General features: G+C 39.3%; 1 protein-coding gene across 2 annotated transcripts; it reads right to left on the bottom strand.

Annotated features, from left to right (window-relative positions):
• Positions 1 to 4,527: 4,527 nt before the first annotated feature.
• LOC113647845 (septin-8-like) lies at positions 4,528 to 7,242 on the bottom strand. 2 transcript variants are annotated; one of them, XM_027154831.2, is made up of 3 exons: positions 6,936 to 7,242; positions 6,632 to 6,677; positions 4,528 to 6,367 (listed from the first exon to the last, which is right to left on the bottom strand). In XM_027154831.2, the coding sequence occupies exon 3, from the start codon at positions 6,315 to 6,317 to the stop codon at positions 4,878 to 4,880; it is 1,440 nt and encodes a 479-aa protein (XP_027010632.2). In that variant the 5' UTR covers positions 6,318 to 6,367; positions 6,632 to 6,677; positions 6,936 to 7,242; the 3' UTR covers positions 4,528 to 4,877. The 2 variants fall into 2 exon arrangements, with proteins under 2 accessions (XP_027010632.2, XP_027010624.2); XM_027154823.2 differs by having other exon boundaries at positions 4,528 to 6,354.
• Between the last annotated feature and the right edge of the window lie 10,977 nt (positions 7,243 to 18,219).

The following is an 18,219-nucleotide window of genomic DNA, read 5'->3' as shown; positions in this document are numbered from 1 at the left end:
ACAGTTTCTTAGTCAAAAAAATGCAACCTTCCTCCATCAAAAGCCATGTTTCAGGCATCCAATTCCACCAAAGATGCCTGGACCCATCCGTCCGCAGTCTGCTGGGGCATCCATCCGCCTGCTCCTCGATGGCATCAGAAAAGAAACTCCAAAAGGCAAAGATAAATGACTCCCTCTCACTCTCCCACTAATAAAAAAACTGGTCACTAAACTGAGGCAGGGGTGTTTTAGTCCCTACGTGGATTCACTTCTGGAAGCTGTCTTTCTCTGCCCTTTCTATGGGTTCCTCAGGGTCGGCGAATTCACCACACGCACCTATAATTTCTAAGCCTCCTATGACCTCACGATGTCCGATATCACCTTTGACGAACAATACTTTTCTATTTTTCCGAAACACTAAATCTGACAGAGATTCTAAAGGCATTCCCGTAATTATCGCTCGCACTAATACAGCTTTCTGCCCTTTTCATTCTATGTCCCTGTATCTGGGTCTCCGCCCCCACACACGCCTCGACGAACCGCTATTCATAACCGAGGAGAGAAAAGCCATGACGAGATCCTGGTTCGCCGCCCGTCTACGCCACGCATGCCAATCCTGCGGAAACGCATGCCAATCCTGCCAAAACGCGCTTCGGCTCCCAGGGTGGCGCTTCCCCCTGACCTCCGACTAGCCAGAGGTATAGCGCAACACATCAGTTATGTTGGGGGAACTCTTTGGCATATGGTTGGTTTTGGGGGTCTCTTTAATCCTCCAGCCACCGCTCTCCCTGCTCCGTCCATCCATGCACATGGAAGGCGCATGGGAAAATTAGCCCAGAACCGAACCATACCGCCAACACTAACTGTATGCATATCGCTCAATAAACCTCTTCTTGACAAAGTGGTCCTGACTGAAATTAAGCTTCGCATTAGTTCAGGCAGGCCTCAGAGTCAAGTGCAGCCGCTAATTAGCCATTTCCGGCGCACCCAATCCGGTACGACTCCGTTAATTCCTGACCCTTTAAATTCCCCCTCTCTCGAGCTGCTCTCGTGCACCGCTGCTGCTGCATTTCTAATACCACCCCTCCAACCCGACTCCTCCCAGCCAGAACCCGTCATCCCTTCCATCAGTACCTTCATGCATCACATCTCCATCCCCTCTCCCTCCCCTCCTAATCTTTCACCAATCCATGTCTTTTCGTACTGCAAGCGAACTCTTCAATTACACGCATACCTTGGTTCCATTCTGTAGCAGGGGGGTCTCTTCGATCCTCCAGCCACCACTCTCCCTATGCACAGGAAAATTAGCCCAGGACCGAACCATACCAATAACACTAACTGTATGCATATCGCTCAATAAACCTCTTCTTGACAAAGTGGTCCTGACTGAAATAATAATTTTGGCAGGATTACCATCTTAATAAGATTCACTTAACCCATTAAAGACAGGGAAAGGGAGTTCCATCTGGCAAAATCTAGCTTACATTTATCCAAAAGTGGTAGAAAATTCTTAAAAAAAACAAATCCTTAAATGAGTTGGCTATAAATATGCCTAATTATTTGAACCCTAAATCTTGAGAAGAGAGGATGAGATGTAGCCATTTGTTTATTAAAAAAACATGCTTTCTTGAAAGTTTAACGTATAACCCGATAGGCTGCCAAACTGGTCCAAAATGCTTAATATAGGGGGAAGAGAGGCTATAGGGTCAGAGATGTATAATAACAGATAATCCGCAAAGAGAGAACGTTTATGTACCTGGCCATGGCAGACAATGCCTTTAAATGCATCTTGACAGATGGCCAAAGGTTCAATAGCTAAGTTAAATAGCAAGGGCAAAAATGGGCACCCTTGATGTGTCCCCCGTTGTAGAGAGAAGGGTGGCGAAAGAACACCATTAGTACGCACTGTGGCACTTGGGGAAACATAGAGGTGTCGAATCCAAGAAATGAACTTGTCATCAAACCCAAATTTACCCAGAACAAAGAACAGGTGTTCACACTCCAAACTATCAAACGCTTTCTCAGCATCCAGTGAAACTACAACTTCAGGGGTAGTAAGTGAAGGAGAGAAAATAATGTTGAATAGTCTTAAAGAAAGAATGCCTCCCCAATGCAAAGCCTGTTTGATCCAGCGAGTTTATAGATGGCATGACATTTTGGAGGTGAAGAGAGAGAACTTTGGCTAGAATCTAACAATCTACATTTTATAGAGAGATTGTTCAATAGTTATCACAATATGTGGGATCTTTTTCCCCCTTCAAAAGCAAAGATATGTATGCCATGTAGAGAGGTGCTGGAAGTTGACCTTTTTGAAAGGAATCATTATACATCCTCACCAGGATAGGAACTAGTAAGTCACTGTAAAACTGTCTAATCTAATTGATTCATGAACCTCCTGAGGAGAAATGGGGGTACCTAGCTCCTTAGCTGGGTCTTCATCAATTTTAGGGTAATTTAATGAGTCTAAGTGGTTGGGGGCATTTACTGAGCCTGGAGAGTACTCAGATGTGTAAAAGTTAATGTAGAAATCAATGTAGTAAGATTTCCACTAGGAGAAATGATTCTTGGAATTAGCCTAGAGTCACCAGAACCATGGGCCTGTTGGGCTAAAAGTTTGCCTGGCTTATCACCATGTCTGAAAAAGCGTTGCTTGGTTTGTCAGACAATTGTATTCCAATTGTAGTACAAGTAATTTTTTTGTATAGAGTGGGGCAGGGAGAGATGGTGTATGTTTCATCAAGTTTAAGCTTTTGTAAAATGTCATGCCTCTTAGACCTTTCAACCCTATACAGGTGTTTGGTAAAATAAATAATCTGACCTCTTATAAAAGAGTTCCTATAAAAATCCACCACTAACTGCAGGAGTATCATTGAATTCAGTTTAGTTACGAATTTGAGTGGCATCCAAATTTATGTGTGGCTCATGAGATCACTCTTCTTTAACTAATAATATACATTTCTTTCACTGACCTGATTCATTGTGCTATTTGTGGTGATTAACTGAATTATATATTTGGATCTATATATATGAATTATATCTGAAATTGATTTTTTTTCTATTCAATTAGGTTAAATATTGAGAGATTATGCTTAATAAAATATAGTTATTTAACTATATCGTTTTTATATTATGTTTTTAAATTAATAATCATGATTCGTGATGTAGCAATGCCATTACCAATTAAAGTAAACAGCGCCTCGGTGTGGTTATGTACATCAACTGCATCTGCTTTTGCCAGTTACAACTTTTTAATAAACACTGATAAAGTCTCTTAACACAGTAGCGGTTTTATGCACGAACACAGGGAACCCCCACCCCAAAAAAAATGTTTTATCGTAACAATTATTAGATTTTCCTTGTTAAATCAGGTTAATGTTCCCTCACCAAACAATCATCATATTAATCATTTGGAAGGGGGATACAAATACACCACAGGGCAACACACACACACACACACACACACACACACACACACACACACACACACACACACACACACACACACACACACACACACAAGCACACACACACACAAGCACATATACACACAGACACAAATAAGTAAACATTTATTGTTAATAGCTGTGTGAATAAATACTAAACATAATTGTTATGACCTTCAGTCTAGTGTTTTATTTCTGTGTTGCCCTCTGTTGTTTTTTTTTTTTTTTTTTTTTTGGTACCTGTCATGTGTTTCAGGAAGGCGGTTCAGGAGTAATAGGAGAAAGGCTCCCATTGGTTGTGATCTCCACCTGTTCCACATAAAATGACTGCCTGGATCCCTGATTAAGGAAGCTGCTTTTGTTTGGGCCTGCTCTTTTGCCTTTCGTGCAATTGTGTTTGCTTTGTTTGTGTTGCTTTGTATGTTGTATTCCTTGGATGTTTACCCATTTCAGTAATTTGTTATTGTCTCGTCTTAGATAGGCAGTTTCTGTTTTGTCTTGATTTATGTTTATTATTTCATCTGATTTGTTGTGCTTGACCCATGCCTGATATACTATGATTACGGACTCTGTTTTGACTTATTAGTAACTAGATTTAGTTATACACCTTTTACCTATAACTTAGTAACAAGGTATGTAGAGGGGGCGGCGCCAGTTAATTTGGAAACTTTTATTATATTGTTTTTGTGAGAGGGAGTTAGGGAAGAAGCATGCATGTTATTTTCTTTCATTTATTTTAGTTAATAAGATGTTTTTGGTGAAGTTTGTTCTGTTTATTATTTTGGCCTTGTCCTCTCCTGAAGCCTAAAACCCCTTGTCAACTCTTCAATAAAAGATTGTAAATTATAACATCTCTGTATAAAGACATACTTTTACCCATTCTGTTGCGACTGACCCCTAGACAGTCGTAAAAATAATACAGTGAGAACTTTGGGCTCCAACACTGTGTAGATGCTGGGGCTTGTTTTTTTTGCCACATATACAATATATCACAGAGAAATTCTTTTCTTTGAATATCATCCCAGCTTGGGGCAACTAAGATACAGTTCCCCTAACATGGGAAATGCTGAGAGCCTTAACCAGTGGACTCCCACCACCCCAGAGACTTAAACAGAGTACATGTTAGAATGCTCTTGCACTCAGAGTTTATTTCAGTAACAAAACTAAAAACATTGAGAAGGATATTTCAAGCATCTAATCTTGGTGTAGTATCAACCACTACAGGGGATGTACAGAGAACAGAAGAACACTGAAAAATATCACACAGGAACACACACACACAAAATCATGTTAATCTAGAAGAACTCCATGTCGCTGATCAGGAAGCATTCACCATATGGCTAAATACTAATAAGAAGATAACTACACACCACTTGATGGAGTGATATGTGGAATACTGTATGTTACATGACATAATCATTGATTTCTTTCAGAATTCCATTCTGTCACATACATCTACAGTCTAGTCATGTCGGACTTCCCCGCAGCCTTTTTCTTCAGATTTTCGAGTTTCTGTACTGTTTCATTCCCATACATTTTCTTTGCTTCCTTACACAGGGACTCCAGATCCTGAAGTGTAGACAGAGCATCGGTCTTTAAGGCGATCTGCTGCAGGACGTGCATACATTTATCGCACTCTTCCACCAGTCTGCTTATTTCTTTTTCTTGTTTTGATATTTCTTTCGCTAGTCGTTTCTTATTCTCCTCAGACTCATTCTTGTGGTTCTTTTTCACATCTTCTAAAGTCTTCTTGACCAGCCTGGTCTTTGTCTCATAGATTTTTGCCTCTTTAACATGCGTAGTGTAGTGACACTTTCCTGGACACTCTGTGCATTTATTCTTGGACATGACAGTACACCAGGAAAGATCTCGGACCCACCAGCATCCTGGATAATGACAGTTCCACTTACACACACTACAGCACATAGCCTCTTTGCTCGAACCCGTTGACGGGTCAATTGGTACTTTTTCTTTGTAGCACTCTTCAAATTCATGTTCAAGCTGCATTGCTTTGACCTGTTCTCTTAAACTGATCATGTGTTCCACCAGCTGCTTACGGTGTGTCAGCACACTTTCAGTGTTCTTCAGACTTACAGGTTTGTTCGCCTTTACGAAAGATAGAAAGTCATCCATGCTCGTGTTGAACAGATCCCATGCTGCCTGAAAACCTTGAATCAGTTCATTGGTTTCTTCTTCACGGTCGCATCTCACAAAAAAGTTCTCACAGTGACTGTTATCGAACCTGAAATACACCGGCTCGTCATCTCTAGTCTGAGCGCATGGGATCTTGGCATCTTTAATGGCTTTGATAGAATTTGTAGGCCTTCTTGGTGCATGTGTGATGAACACAACAAAGTTTTTCTTCACGTCATTGCTGAATAAGGAGAGAACAGCATTAAAAAGATAGCGCTGTCTTTCACTGAGTCGGACAGTGCTGGACGACACCACGAGACACACGGCATCAAGTGTCTCGACACTTTTACTGGATGTCAGGAACTCGAGTAAATTTTCAGCTACTTTTAAATCCTCGCCTGTGTCTTCTGTTTTTCCGAACCCAGGCGTGTCGATGACGGTCAGAGAGAATGGGCAGTGTTCAGTAAACAAGTTATACACTGTGACCTCGTGAGTCTGATAATCAGACTGCTCTTCTTTTGTCTCTATGACCTCAAACCAAATTCTGTCTTTACTCTCAACACCAAGCATGTAGTTGACCATGGCGTTGATGAGAGTCGACTTCCCCACTCCTGTTTCTCCAACTATTAACATGGTTTTCTGAGGTTTGTGCTCATCTTTTTCACCAAATGCCATTTTCTGCAGTCTTGCACTGTTACACAGACTCCATGTTTTTAGAATATATCTGGTGAGGAATCCTTTTATTTCTTTGCTGTTTTTCATATATTTATGTTGCTGCTGTTCCTTCTTTGAGGAGCTCCTAAAAAATAGATCTATGTACAGATCATTATGATAGATAGATAGATAGATAGATAGATAGATAGATAGATAGATAGATAGATAGATAGATAGATAGATAGATAGATAGATAGATAGATAGATAGATAGATACTTTTGTGTATTGTGTAGAAAATATTAAAAACATTAATTTTTACGTAGCTTTAATTCTTGATGTAACATAAAGCATATAATTGCCTGTTATATGTAATGAAAGACTGAAGCTCTATCGTGGATATTACAGACAGATGAAACCTTACCAATGAGTGAACTGTTCGTCGTCTTTCATGGCTCTTTGTCTAGCGTCTAAATGTGAGGGGGAAAAAAGCAAAAAAAAAGAAAACATTCATGTGTTGAAACAGAAATCAGAGTGTGATTAAATTAGAGATCGGCTGCTTCACTGTGCACGCTTCAGTGTTGAGTTCTAATATATTTTGTGTTTATTCAGATAGCTATAATGAGCAGCTTTAACACATAGCTGCAACTTCAGAACATTTGAACAAAGAATAAATAAATTTCATAGAAAACTCTTGATTTGAATGAAAATCCAGATTTATCACCTACCTCCTCATGCACTTTTCCACCTGTCCGTCTACGAATGCGTAAAAATTTGAAATCTGCCTGTGGATATCGCAGCGCCTCAACTGTGAGAGTCACCTCATTCACAGGAAATCTGTAAAGTTCTCTGCTGCATATTGAATGACATGGCAGATCATTTCCTGAAATCTGCTCTGTCTTCATCTCTACAGCTAAAGTTTCAACGTTTCACAAACAATTTAAACCGTTTAGTGGTTTTTCACCTCTCAAAGCCAGTAATGTGGTTAGTGATGACTTCAGTGAAAGATTTTACTCTCTTGTTTCTACCTGTGTGTGTGTGTGTGTGTGTGTTTGTACACAATCTAACTAGTTGTGTACTAGTTATATTAGTTACAATAGCTAGATAACAACTGGATGTTAAACGAAGCAGTAACCAGAAGCAGGTCAACAACTAGGGGATTTGACTGTTTGGGTGTTGTTCATACTGAGGACGTGTGTAAGAGACTTGTGTAAAAAGGTTTAACTTTTCCTCCCATAACAACATACAGAGATTAAGATCACAGTAAAAGTGGGCCACGGTGCTGTGTTTAAGCAGGTTTTTGACCACAATTCCACCACAGCAAGCAAAATCTTCTGCATCACTGTATATTGACTTCCTGCTTACAGATGAACTGACTTCCTGTGTGTGTGTGTGTGTGTGTGTGTGTGTGTGTGTGTGTGTGTGTGTGTGTGTGTGTGTGTGTGTTTGTGTTTGTGTGTGTGTGTGTGTGTGTGTGATTTACTCCAACAGCTTTCTCTAAGGTATCTAATACATTTTTGTGGTTAAGCCTAAAGCACTGCGACATAACAAATACAACTACTCATACATCAAATATACTTAATTTGCTGTTCACGAATGACTTGAATCCATTAGAAGGATAAGTAACTATGGAAATATCACTGGGAATGAACAGCTAGTGTGAACTGAACAGACAAAGACATCAGAACAGGAGGTGCAGAATTCTGTCCTTTTTTCTTTTTTTCCAGAAAGTCACGTGAGCATGAGGTCTTCCATCATCACTGTATAAGTGAGCGATCAGATACGAAAGAGAGAGAGAGAGAGATTGACACACACACACACACAGAGAGAGAGAGAGAGAGAGAGAGAGAGAGAGAGAGAGAGAGAAAGAGAGATTACATTTTTACTAATCTACCTGCTGTAGTTTAACTTACTAATTACAAGCTTCCATCTTTATTTTATATGAAACTGTTATTTTTTACTTAAGTCAGATTTGCTAATCCATATTGAACATTAACTTTATTTTATTTATAAAGTAATCAAAGTTATCAAACTTTATTTGATAATACATTTTATCATCAAAACTTCATTAATACAAGTATTATTCCTGTTAACTATTAAGGATACATAGTTGTGTTATTAAGCCACTCAAATTATAATTTAATATTTAAAGCTTCGGTTTGTTCAACTACCCGTAATTCACAAAGATACTTTTCAAATGATTCATTATCATAAAGAAGATATTTAATTCTGATCATTTGCACATTTGATAAAAATCCTACTTATCTTCAGACATTAAAATAAATAAAGATTGTTTTTGTCTCCAAAACCAAAAAGCTATTTTTCTAGCACTTTCTGTGAAAGAAGGGAGCACATAATAATAATAATAATAATAATAATAATAATAATAATAATAATAATAATAATAATAATAATAATAATAATTAATAATAATAATAATAATAATAATAATAATAATAATAATAATAATAATAATAATAATTAATAATAATAAAAAGAAAACTAACAACAACAACAACAGAGTATAATCAGTTTTTATTGATTAGTTATAGTTAAATATAAAATTATGGTCATTATGTAAAGCTTCTTTACACACAATTTAATTTTGTTAAAGTTCTTAACATATTTCGATATGAAGGCAAAAAAACACTTTAACAGTAACACCTGTAACATCTGTTCATTGATGCATTTATCCAATCGGCCAATCACGTGGTAAAAGCACAACGCATCAACTCCTACAGATAATAGAGGTCAAGAAGATCCATTAAAGTTTATGCAGTAAGTGTGGGGTATAAATGTAGCACACAAGTACACATGCAGAGTACACAATAATTCCAGAGAGACAGGAAAGTAAACCATACACAGAGTAAGTTTATGATGCTTATGTTACTGTTTATGAGCAAAGCTTATTCATCCTGAAGCCCTACTGGCCACAGGAGGCATGTGCAAGCTGTTACCAGTCCAACACAGAAGGTACCACAGTCCAGGAACACAGAATTGGAGAATTATGGAGTCTGTTGGGGTCCAAACATCTGTCTTCTTAACAGACAGGAAAGTGTAGGCAGCACTTAAGCAGGTATCACAGGAAGAGTTTGGTCTGTTTGAGCAGAGCGTAACAGACAAGGAGGTGGAGGACGAGCTGAAAACCATTAATAAAAGTGAACATAGACCAATCTTAAAGGATGCTGTGGAGGATCAGATATTGATGACAAAGATTAACACGCTGAAAATCGTCATCTCAAATGTTCCAGTGGGTTCTGAGAGCTCGTCACAGGTTCCTCGTCCGACAAAGATGACGTAAATATGAACAATTCACCAACAAAGTCAGTTTCTTCTCATCTTCTCTTGTCTAAACTCTGGAAAGCGTTTAAGAGCTGTTTAATCTTTATCTCCATGCAGAACTCTAAGGAGCTCCACAAGCTCGTTTGAGATCCATATTTAATAAGCTAACTTAAAATCCCGGTGAATATATAATGAATGTTATATTTATTGGTATTGTAACTAATTATGTTCCAGGGATCGGTGTGATGGTCCAATAAAGAGAAAGTTTCATAATCTTACAGGGATTTTAAAACAGAAAATGCCTTTGATGATTTTTCCTCCATTTTATTTTTCATCTCTTGAAGTTTCTGCACTCGAGCTGTGTTTCCTGTTTCCTTCACTTTCTCAATCAGGAAGTCCATATGCTGCAGTGTAAACACAGAGTCACTCTTCAAGGCGATCTCCTCCATCAAGACAACACACTCATAACATTCCTCCACCAGGCGGATCTTCTCGTTTTCCATTTTTCTCATATCATTCTCTATTCTACTCATCAAAGTCTTGATCTCTCCAGACTCTATCTCATATTTCTTTTTCAGATCTTCCTTAGTCTTCTTCACCCTCCTTGTCTTCGGCACATAGATTTTGTCCTCTTTATCGTGATTACTAACGGGACACCCACACACTTTGCACTTCCCCTCAGACATCATGCTGCACTTTGAGAGATTACTGACCAACCAGCATCCTGGATAATGACAGTTCACCTCACAGACTCGACAGCACATGGCTTTTGTGGTGAACATGTTCCACAAGCTGTATTTTAGAGATTCCTTTGCCTTGTAAGGTTCATCCACGTAATATTCCCAGTTATGATGGTCACCTTTTTTCTCATGTTCCTTTAAAGCCTCTTTCGTCTGCTCGAGCTCTTTCTGCTTCTGTTCTGTCTGTATGATCTTATCCTTTATACCAAAGATGGATGAAGTCAGTTGTTTGCGTTTTTTCAGCACTGCTTCAGTTATCTTCAGGTTTATGGGTTTAAGTTCTTGCAGAAATGAGAGAAAGTTCTCCATGGTTGTGTTCAACAGATTCCATGAAGCTTGATAATTATCTGATATTTCTTCATCATCAAAGTCTTCACAGTGACCGTTGTCGAACCTGAAATACACCGGGTCTCCTTCAGCAGTCAGAGCACATGGGACTTTGGACTGCTTGATGACTTTAATGGCATTTCTAGGCTTTGTTGGTGCAAACAGCACTATGTTTTTCTCCACATCATTGCCAAATAAGGAGAGAACTGCATTGAAAACATACTGCTGCCTTTCAGTAAGTTGAACGGTGCTGGATGAAATCACCAGACACACGACGTTAAGTTCATCAACTCCATCTTTATATTTGAATAACTCGTGAAGACCTTCAGCAACAATCAAATCCTCATTTATTCCTTCTGTGCTTCCGAACCCAGGCGTGTCGATGACGGTCAGAGAAAATGGGCAGTGTTCAGTAAACACGTCATAGACCGTGACTGCGTGAGTCTGAGAACCAGACTGCTCTTCTTTTGTCTCTATGACCTCAAACCAAATTCTGTCTTTACTCTCAACACCAAGCATGTAGTTGACCATGGCGTTGATGAGAGTCGACTTCCCCACTCCTGTTTCTCCAACTATTAACATGGTTTTATGAGGTTTGCCCCTCCGTTTTTCTCCAAATGCCACTTTCTTCAATCTTTCACCATCAATTACAGTCCTGGTGTTAAGATTATATCTGGTGATGAACCCTTTTAGTAAGATGCTTTCTGTTTTGATGATTGATCCTTTGTTGAGGATTCTGCAGGACCCTGAATTTTCAGCTAAACCTGCAGAGAAACAAATAAAAAAAATGAGCAAACTATAAAACTTTAAGTAGCTCTATATTTGTATGTGAAAAGCAGTGTTCCTCTAATACAAGAGTGATTACAATTTTAAATGTTTTTTTTGTTTTTTTTGTCTTAAAGATGCACTGCCACACGTATTTGATTACTTTTGTGGTAATGTCTGAAGTTTACCATGGACTCTGTAACATGTTTTGTGGAAAAAATGCCTTGGTTACCTTGTTTCAAGTCATTCTAGTGTGGTATAGAAAGCCTGCAGGAAGACTCAGCTCGATTTGCGCCAGTTCTCATTAATATTCAAAGAGCTATGCTGCTTGGCTCCGATTGGCTAACCGCTAGGATATGAGAGCATGACTATTCATTCACCCAGAGCAATAAGTAGCCTAGACTAGAGGAACTTTGTTTACAATCACCTGGAATTGTGGCAGAATGGCTTCTTCAGGTATATTGACGTTCAGCCATCCTTGCTGTATAGGAAACTCACTGAGCTACACGAATTCTGTGGGTGTGGTCTCAAGTGGGAGAGCTCATGAATAGTAATGAGCTCGATCATTTCTACGTCACTCTGAGCAGCTTTTCTAACTGACCTGATTTCTCTGCTTATTTCTTTTCAGTGGCTAGAGCTGACAGTGGAGGTAGCAGTTCATTTTCACATTCCCTACACAACACAAACACATATGGACCTAACACATATCAAAAAATACAAGTAAAAACAGTTTTGTGTGGAAGGGCGCCTTTAACATTTGTTTGACAATGTGTAAAACCTGTGCCTCCCAGCCCCCAGAGGAAGTATTGAGGCACACTGTGAGTTGAAGGGCAAGTTCTGCTTTTGTCCCTTCTTAATGACACTTACACCAACTTACATAAAGAGCTGCTCTTTGTTTCTGCCATTTCTGTGTATCAACCCTGCCATGTTCTACCATGTTTTTTCCCTTTTGGATTTATGTTTTGATTTTCACTGATTCGTTGACTGCCTGTTTGGGTTTTTTTTTTGTACTGTGCATGTTTTTCTGTCCGTTTTTTCTCTCGATTGGACTTTTGGATTATTCATTCCATACTCTGCTAATCAGGTCAAAACATTCTGCTTCAGGGGTTCCTTACACCGTGTGGACTTTGGAATGTTTAGATGCAAGTCAACAGGTTTATATGCAAAAATTGTTCCAAATAATTGGGATCAGCACAAATAAAAGATTTTTTACAGTTAGAAATCTGTGCGTTTTAAAGAAATCACAACAACAAACTCACCAACTGCTGTTTTTAAACCTGGATTCAAGCTGGCAGAGTGAGATCCTGAGGAACAACAAAGGATGCAGCATGAAGCAGTGACCATGAGGAAAACAAGCCAGCGTCAAGAACACACCGGGCTCCCCACCTAGTATCGTTTGCCAACGTCTAGGCTCTGGAAAACAAGCTTGATGACTTCAGGGCCAGGATAAAGTTCCAGAGGGACATTCAGGACTGCAACCTCCTCTGCTTGTCAGAGACAGTGCTGGACCATGCCATCCAGCTGGCCAAGTTCACCTCGGTCTACCACATGAACAGGACAATGGAATAAGGGAAGACAAGAGGTGGCTGAGTGTGTCTGATGGTAAACAGCTGGTGTGACAGTGTGAGCATTGTTCCTGTCTCACACTCCTACTCACGCAACTTTGAACTCCTAACCATCAAATGTCGCCCTTTCTACCTTCCTCTGAAGTTTTGGTCGGCCATTGTAAGTGCCGTTCATATTCCTCCTCAGGGGGACACGGACACCACCTTGTGGGACCTACATGAGGCTCCCACCTCAGAAGAAACACTGCACAAGGATGCTGCACTACTCATGGTGAGAGATTTTAATAATGCCAAAGTCAAGCATGCACTGCCAAACCTCCACCAACACATCACCTGCCCCACCAGGGGCAACCAGACACTAGACCACTGTTACACACCATACAAAGACAGACACAAGCTCAATCATGTCTGGTGTTGTAAATCGGACCATGCTGCCATCTTCCTAATGCATAAATATAAACAAAGACTAAAACAAGAATCCCCGGTTCTGAAGGAGGTCCTGCTCTGGCACAGCTGAAGAAGGTCCTGTTCCAGCACAGCTCTGATGACATCAAGATGTTTACAAAAGCATCGTAGGATTTATCTGGAAACTGGCGGATGATACAGTTCACAAAACCATCAGCAGGACTTTCCCAACAAGAAGACATGGGTGAATAAAACCATTCGCTATTCTCTGAGATCCTGCTCCGCTGCCTACAACATGGGGCTCGACACCAGGAACATGGTGAAACAGAGTTACAAGAAGAAACTGGAGTCACAGTTCCAACATGGAGGCAGAGAGGAAAATGCATACATGATTTTGAAGCATGAAATACTGTAAGAAAGACAAGGAGGAGAGTGAACAGCTTCTTGTCCTGAAGATTCTTCAGGAGCCAGGGGGTGGCCCTGGCCACCCCGCTCGCAACTGCATTTTTAATAGAAGAAAATGATCTTGCAGAACAGAACCTCGATCACATGTCTACAATCATTGGACCGTGAAACTCTTGCGACACTTACCGGCACTGACAGGCATCGCGAGAGTTTTGAAAAACAGCGCGGTTTTCCACCTATCATAAAAAGTGGGAGATGAGCAAGTTACAGCACAGCCTCTGTTTCTGGTTCAAATTCGAGTGTGAGCACAACACATCCTTTCAGGTTGGTTATAAAATCAAAAAGATAGTTATTTGATTTGTTTAAAGATTCTGAAAGTGTCAATTCAGCACAGTTTTATCAATGTCTTGTGTAAACAGAAGTTAGAAAGCAGTTAGCTTTACATTAGCCATCTTAGCTTATAAATAATTGTCACGTCGTTATCTAGGAGTTTAGGGAAATGTTTTTATCATATCACTAAGTAACTTACTCTAAGTTATGTCTAAGTTATACAATACAAAAAATTACAGTGTAAATGGTTCATTGTTTTCATGTCAGACAGTCAGTGAAATGTGAGAGAAATGAAAAGAAAAGCAGATATAGCATCCTTCTTCAGGAAAAGTCCCAAGAAGCAGCCAAATGACTCTAAGGCACAGGAAAATATTAGTCAGGATGAAAGAAGAGAAAGAGAGAAAGAACAGACTGACCCAGAGAGTGAAGGTGAAGAATCTTCACAAAGCACAAGCCCAACAGAAGAGTTCGTTATATCCGCACTCACACACCTAATTGCTCTACTGTACATCTGTTTGAATACAATAAGTGATATTGAAATCAATAATATCAAACTGTTTAAAGAGTTCTAAAACCTCTGAAATCTGAGACAGATTTGTATTTTTCTAGCCCTTACGCAGTCATTTCAGGATACAGTTTCCAATGAAGAGGAGCAAATTAACCATGCTGACCCAGTTGGACCTCCAGGTAATCTATATATCACACATACATTCATTATAAGTGTTAAAGTCTTAATTTGAAGAGTACTAAAGAGGCAAATGTTATGTTTTGAATAATGGAAAATCACTAAAATAAAATCTATTTCTTTTTCTTTTTTCATCTGTTAACTAAAATAATTTATAGAGCTAACTTTTCTCCTGTCACCATTTTTGTATTGTTCTAGACATTTCCACATCAAGAGCAGATGGTCCAGTCCAGCCACACCTTAAAGTCTTTCCCAGGACACTCCAGGGTGACAAACGAAGAAACTTTCAAGCCTCATGGTACAATTTACACCCATGGATCGAATATTCACAAAGCCAGGACTCGGTGTACTGTTTCGCTTGTAGAAACTTTGACCTTGTAAACACAGATTCAGTTTTTGCATCTGCTGTGGGATATAAGAATTGAAAGAAGGCAACTTTCAGAGATGGTGGATTTGCTGCTCATGCAAAGTCAGAGGCACACATAAATGCAATGATGGCTTGGAAAGAATTTGAAAGAAGAAAAAAGACTGATTCGTCTTTAATGTCCATTTTAAATAAAGATCACAAAAAGCAAATTAAGGAAAATCGTAAATACATAAAAACTGTATCTGAAGTCTTGCTGTTAACTGCAACCCAGAATATATCCCAGAGGGGTCACATGGAGACAGCTGATGCAGACAACAAGGGAAACTTTTTAGAAATATTAAATGTCATTGGCAACCATGACCCAATTGTTAAGAAATTGTCAGGGCCTCAAAATGCAAAATACAGAAGTCATCATATTCAAAATGAAATTTTGGACACATTGGCAGAAATGGTGCGTGTCTCCATCATAAATGAGGTCAGGGAAAGTCAAGTGTTTGCCATTATGGCTGATGAAACTAAAGATACAAAAAAAAAATAACAGATCTCTTTGGTGCTAAGATATAGTACCATTATCAAGGAGCAGTTAAGGAAAGCCTCTTACATTTTGAAGCTGCAGAGCGTCTCGATGATGCTGGACTGACAGGAAAAATAATCCATATTCTTGAAAGATATGGCCTAGACTACCGCAGTAACCTGGTTGGGCAAGCCTATGATAGCGCCTCCGTAATGAGTGGCAAGCACTCTGGTGTTCAGGCTTGTATTAAGGAGGTGGCCAATCAGGCATTTTATGAACACTGTAATGCCCATTGCCTTAATTTAGTGTTAGTTGACACAATGAAAGCAGTCCCCCAAGCCGAATGTTACTTGACAGTATGCTCTGTGAACTAAACAGACGATTCTCAAAACCAAACTGTGATATTATGATGGGAATACAAGCTCTAAACCCCACAAGTTCAACATTTTGCCAGGAGGAAAAATCCATTTATCCATTTGCCTCTATCTATTCTTGCAACATTGATGACCTAAGACATGAACTTCACCAAATGAAAAGAACTCTGGAGAGGAAAGTGCAAGCTGGCATACAAAAGCCTGCTTGTATTGTAGATTTGACTGTGCTTATTGAACCATATAAAGAGGTGTTCCATGAGCTCTTTAGATTGTGCAAAATTGCTGTTGCCATACATGTCAGTACAGCTGCATGTGAAAGTAGCTTCTCTACTCTCAAGCTGGTAAAAAGTTACCTGCGATCAAGCATAAATGATGATAGACTGAGCAATCTGGGTGTCTTAAGTGTCGAGTCCAGATGAGCCAAGTCTCTAAACCTTGAGGAGTTTGTGAATTTCTTTGCTTTAAACCACAAAAACCGCAGAATCCAACTAATGTAAATTGTTTGTACTAGTACAGGGGTCGGCAACTCACGGCTCCGGAGCCGCAAGTGGCTCGTTCATCCCTCTGCTGCAGCTCCCAGTAGTTTTGGAAAATAAATATTTAATTTAAATGTATTTTATTTTAGTTAGTTAGTTTAGTTAAAAATGAAATTCTAAGATCATGATGCTCTTGTAACATTAAAATAAACCGGTTTGATTTTTTTTGTCGCTCAAAATATGCGTCATAACTGCGAAATCTGACACACAGAAGCAGATGCATTTTTGGTTTGCTGCAGCCGGCAAGTTAAAATTTTGCTGTCATGAATACGAAGAGGACTCATTTAGACATTGGACATTATTTGAAAGTAACCTTCAACCCAGCATCTTTTTTGTTAAGGTTAGTTCAAACTGTTCAAAATATTGCCTGCAGAAATAAAATTTTGTTTACTCGGTAATAGTTCATTGATTTCATAAATGCAACACACTACAGTTTTTTCTCTACTTTCCATAAAGGTAAAAAAACAATATATGCAGTGTTCTCTTCATTATAGATGTCAAATGGGTTTTGTGGCTCCCTGTGTTTTTTTTTTTTTCTGTGGGAAACGGGTCCAAATGGCTCTTTGGGTGTTTAAGGTTGCCGACCCCTGTACTAGTAGTACTAGTGTTATGGATTTTGGAAACGGATTATATGTTTGTTACAATTTTTTTGTTTGCACTTTTAATAAAATGCATTTTAGTAGTCTACATTATTGATTTTCTGGTCTTTATATAGTTTTTTCAGCAATGGGAGATATGAATTCTGGTTTCAAAGTGAATTTCATAAGTTTTATTTGTTCAAATAGTTTTAAAAAACATGTGGTTGAACTATGACTATACATTTAATGTGAATTTAAGAAATTTTTATTTAAATTAATTTAATTAAAATTAAAGTATTGCACGTCATACGTCATTGTAATTTTGGCACCTATACTTTTAAAAAAGTATTTTAATTTTAGATGAGTGTTGTTTGTTTGCATAATAATATTTTCTGTGCCACCCCAGAGTAAGTGCTGGCCCCTGCCTGGCCACCCCTATGAAAAATCCCTGGCTCCACCACTGTTGAAGAAACCCCAGCCAGCCTGCTAAATGACTATTACCCTGAAGCCCTGACCTGTCATGAATAAAGTGCTTTGAAAGACTAGTCAGAAACTTCATCTGGTCCTCACTGCCTGACATATTGGACCCTCCATCCCATACCTTCTCCACAATGCCTTGACTCTCCCGGACACTGGAAATGTGAATTATGTGAATTATTAAGTTCAGTTTGTCGACTACAGTTCAGCATAATTCCCTCCACACTCACCCCAAAGTTGGAGGGCCTGGGAATAAAAATGGGTCTGTCTCCGTGTGGCTGGACCTCTAACTTTCTGTCAGTTCTGGTGGTCAAACATGTCTCACCCCTCCTCATCCTCAGCACTGGAGCCCCCAAGGTTATGTATTGAGCCCCCTGCTGAACTCTGTGTACACTAATGACTGTGTGGCCACTTCCAGCTCCACCAACATCATCAAGTTTGCTGATGACAACATTGTGGTGGGGATCATCTCCAACAACGATGAAACCTACAGAAACCTACAGAAGAGCTGATAGTGGACTTTAGCATGAAGCAGAAGAGGAAATACCAACTGCTCACAATCAACGGGTCCCCAGTGGAGAGAGTGGACAGTTTCTGGTGCATTGGTGTAGTGTTAATTTCGTCAGACGAGACGAAATATGTTCGTCAACAACTTTTTTTTT

The sequence above is a fragment of the Tachysurus fulvidraco genome, chromosome 3 (assembly GCF_022655615.1).
Source record: "Tachysurus fulvidraco isolate hzauxx_2018 chromosome 3, HZAU_PFXX_2.0, whole genome shotgun sequence".
NCBI lineage: Eukaryota > Metazoa > Chordata > Actinopteri > Siluriformes > Bagridae > Tachysurus > Tachysurus fulvidraco.
Note: the sequence above shows the minus strand (reverse complement) of the source record. Positions and strands in the feature narration are given on the sequence as shown.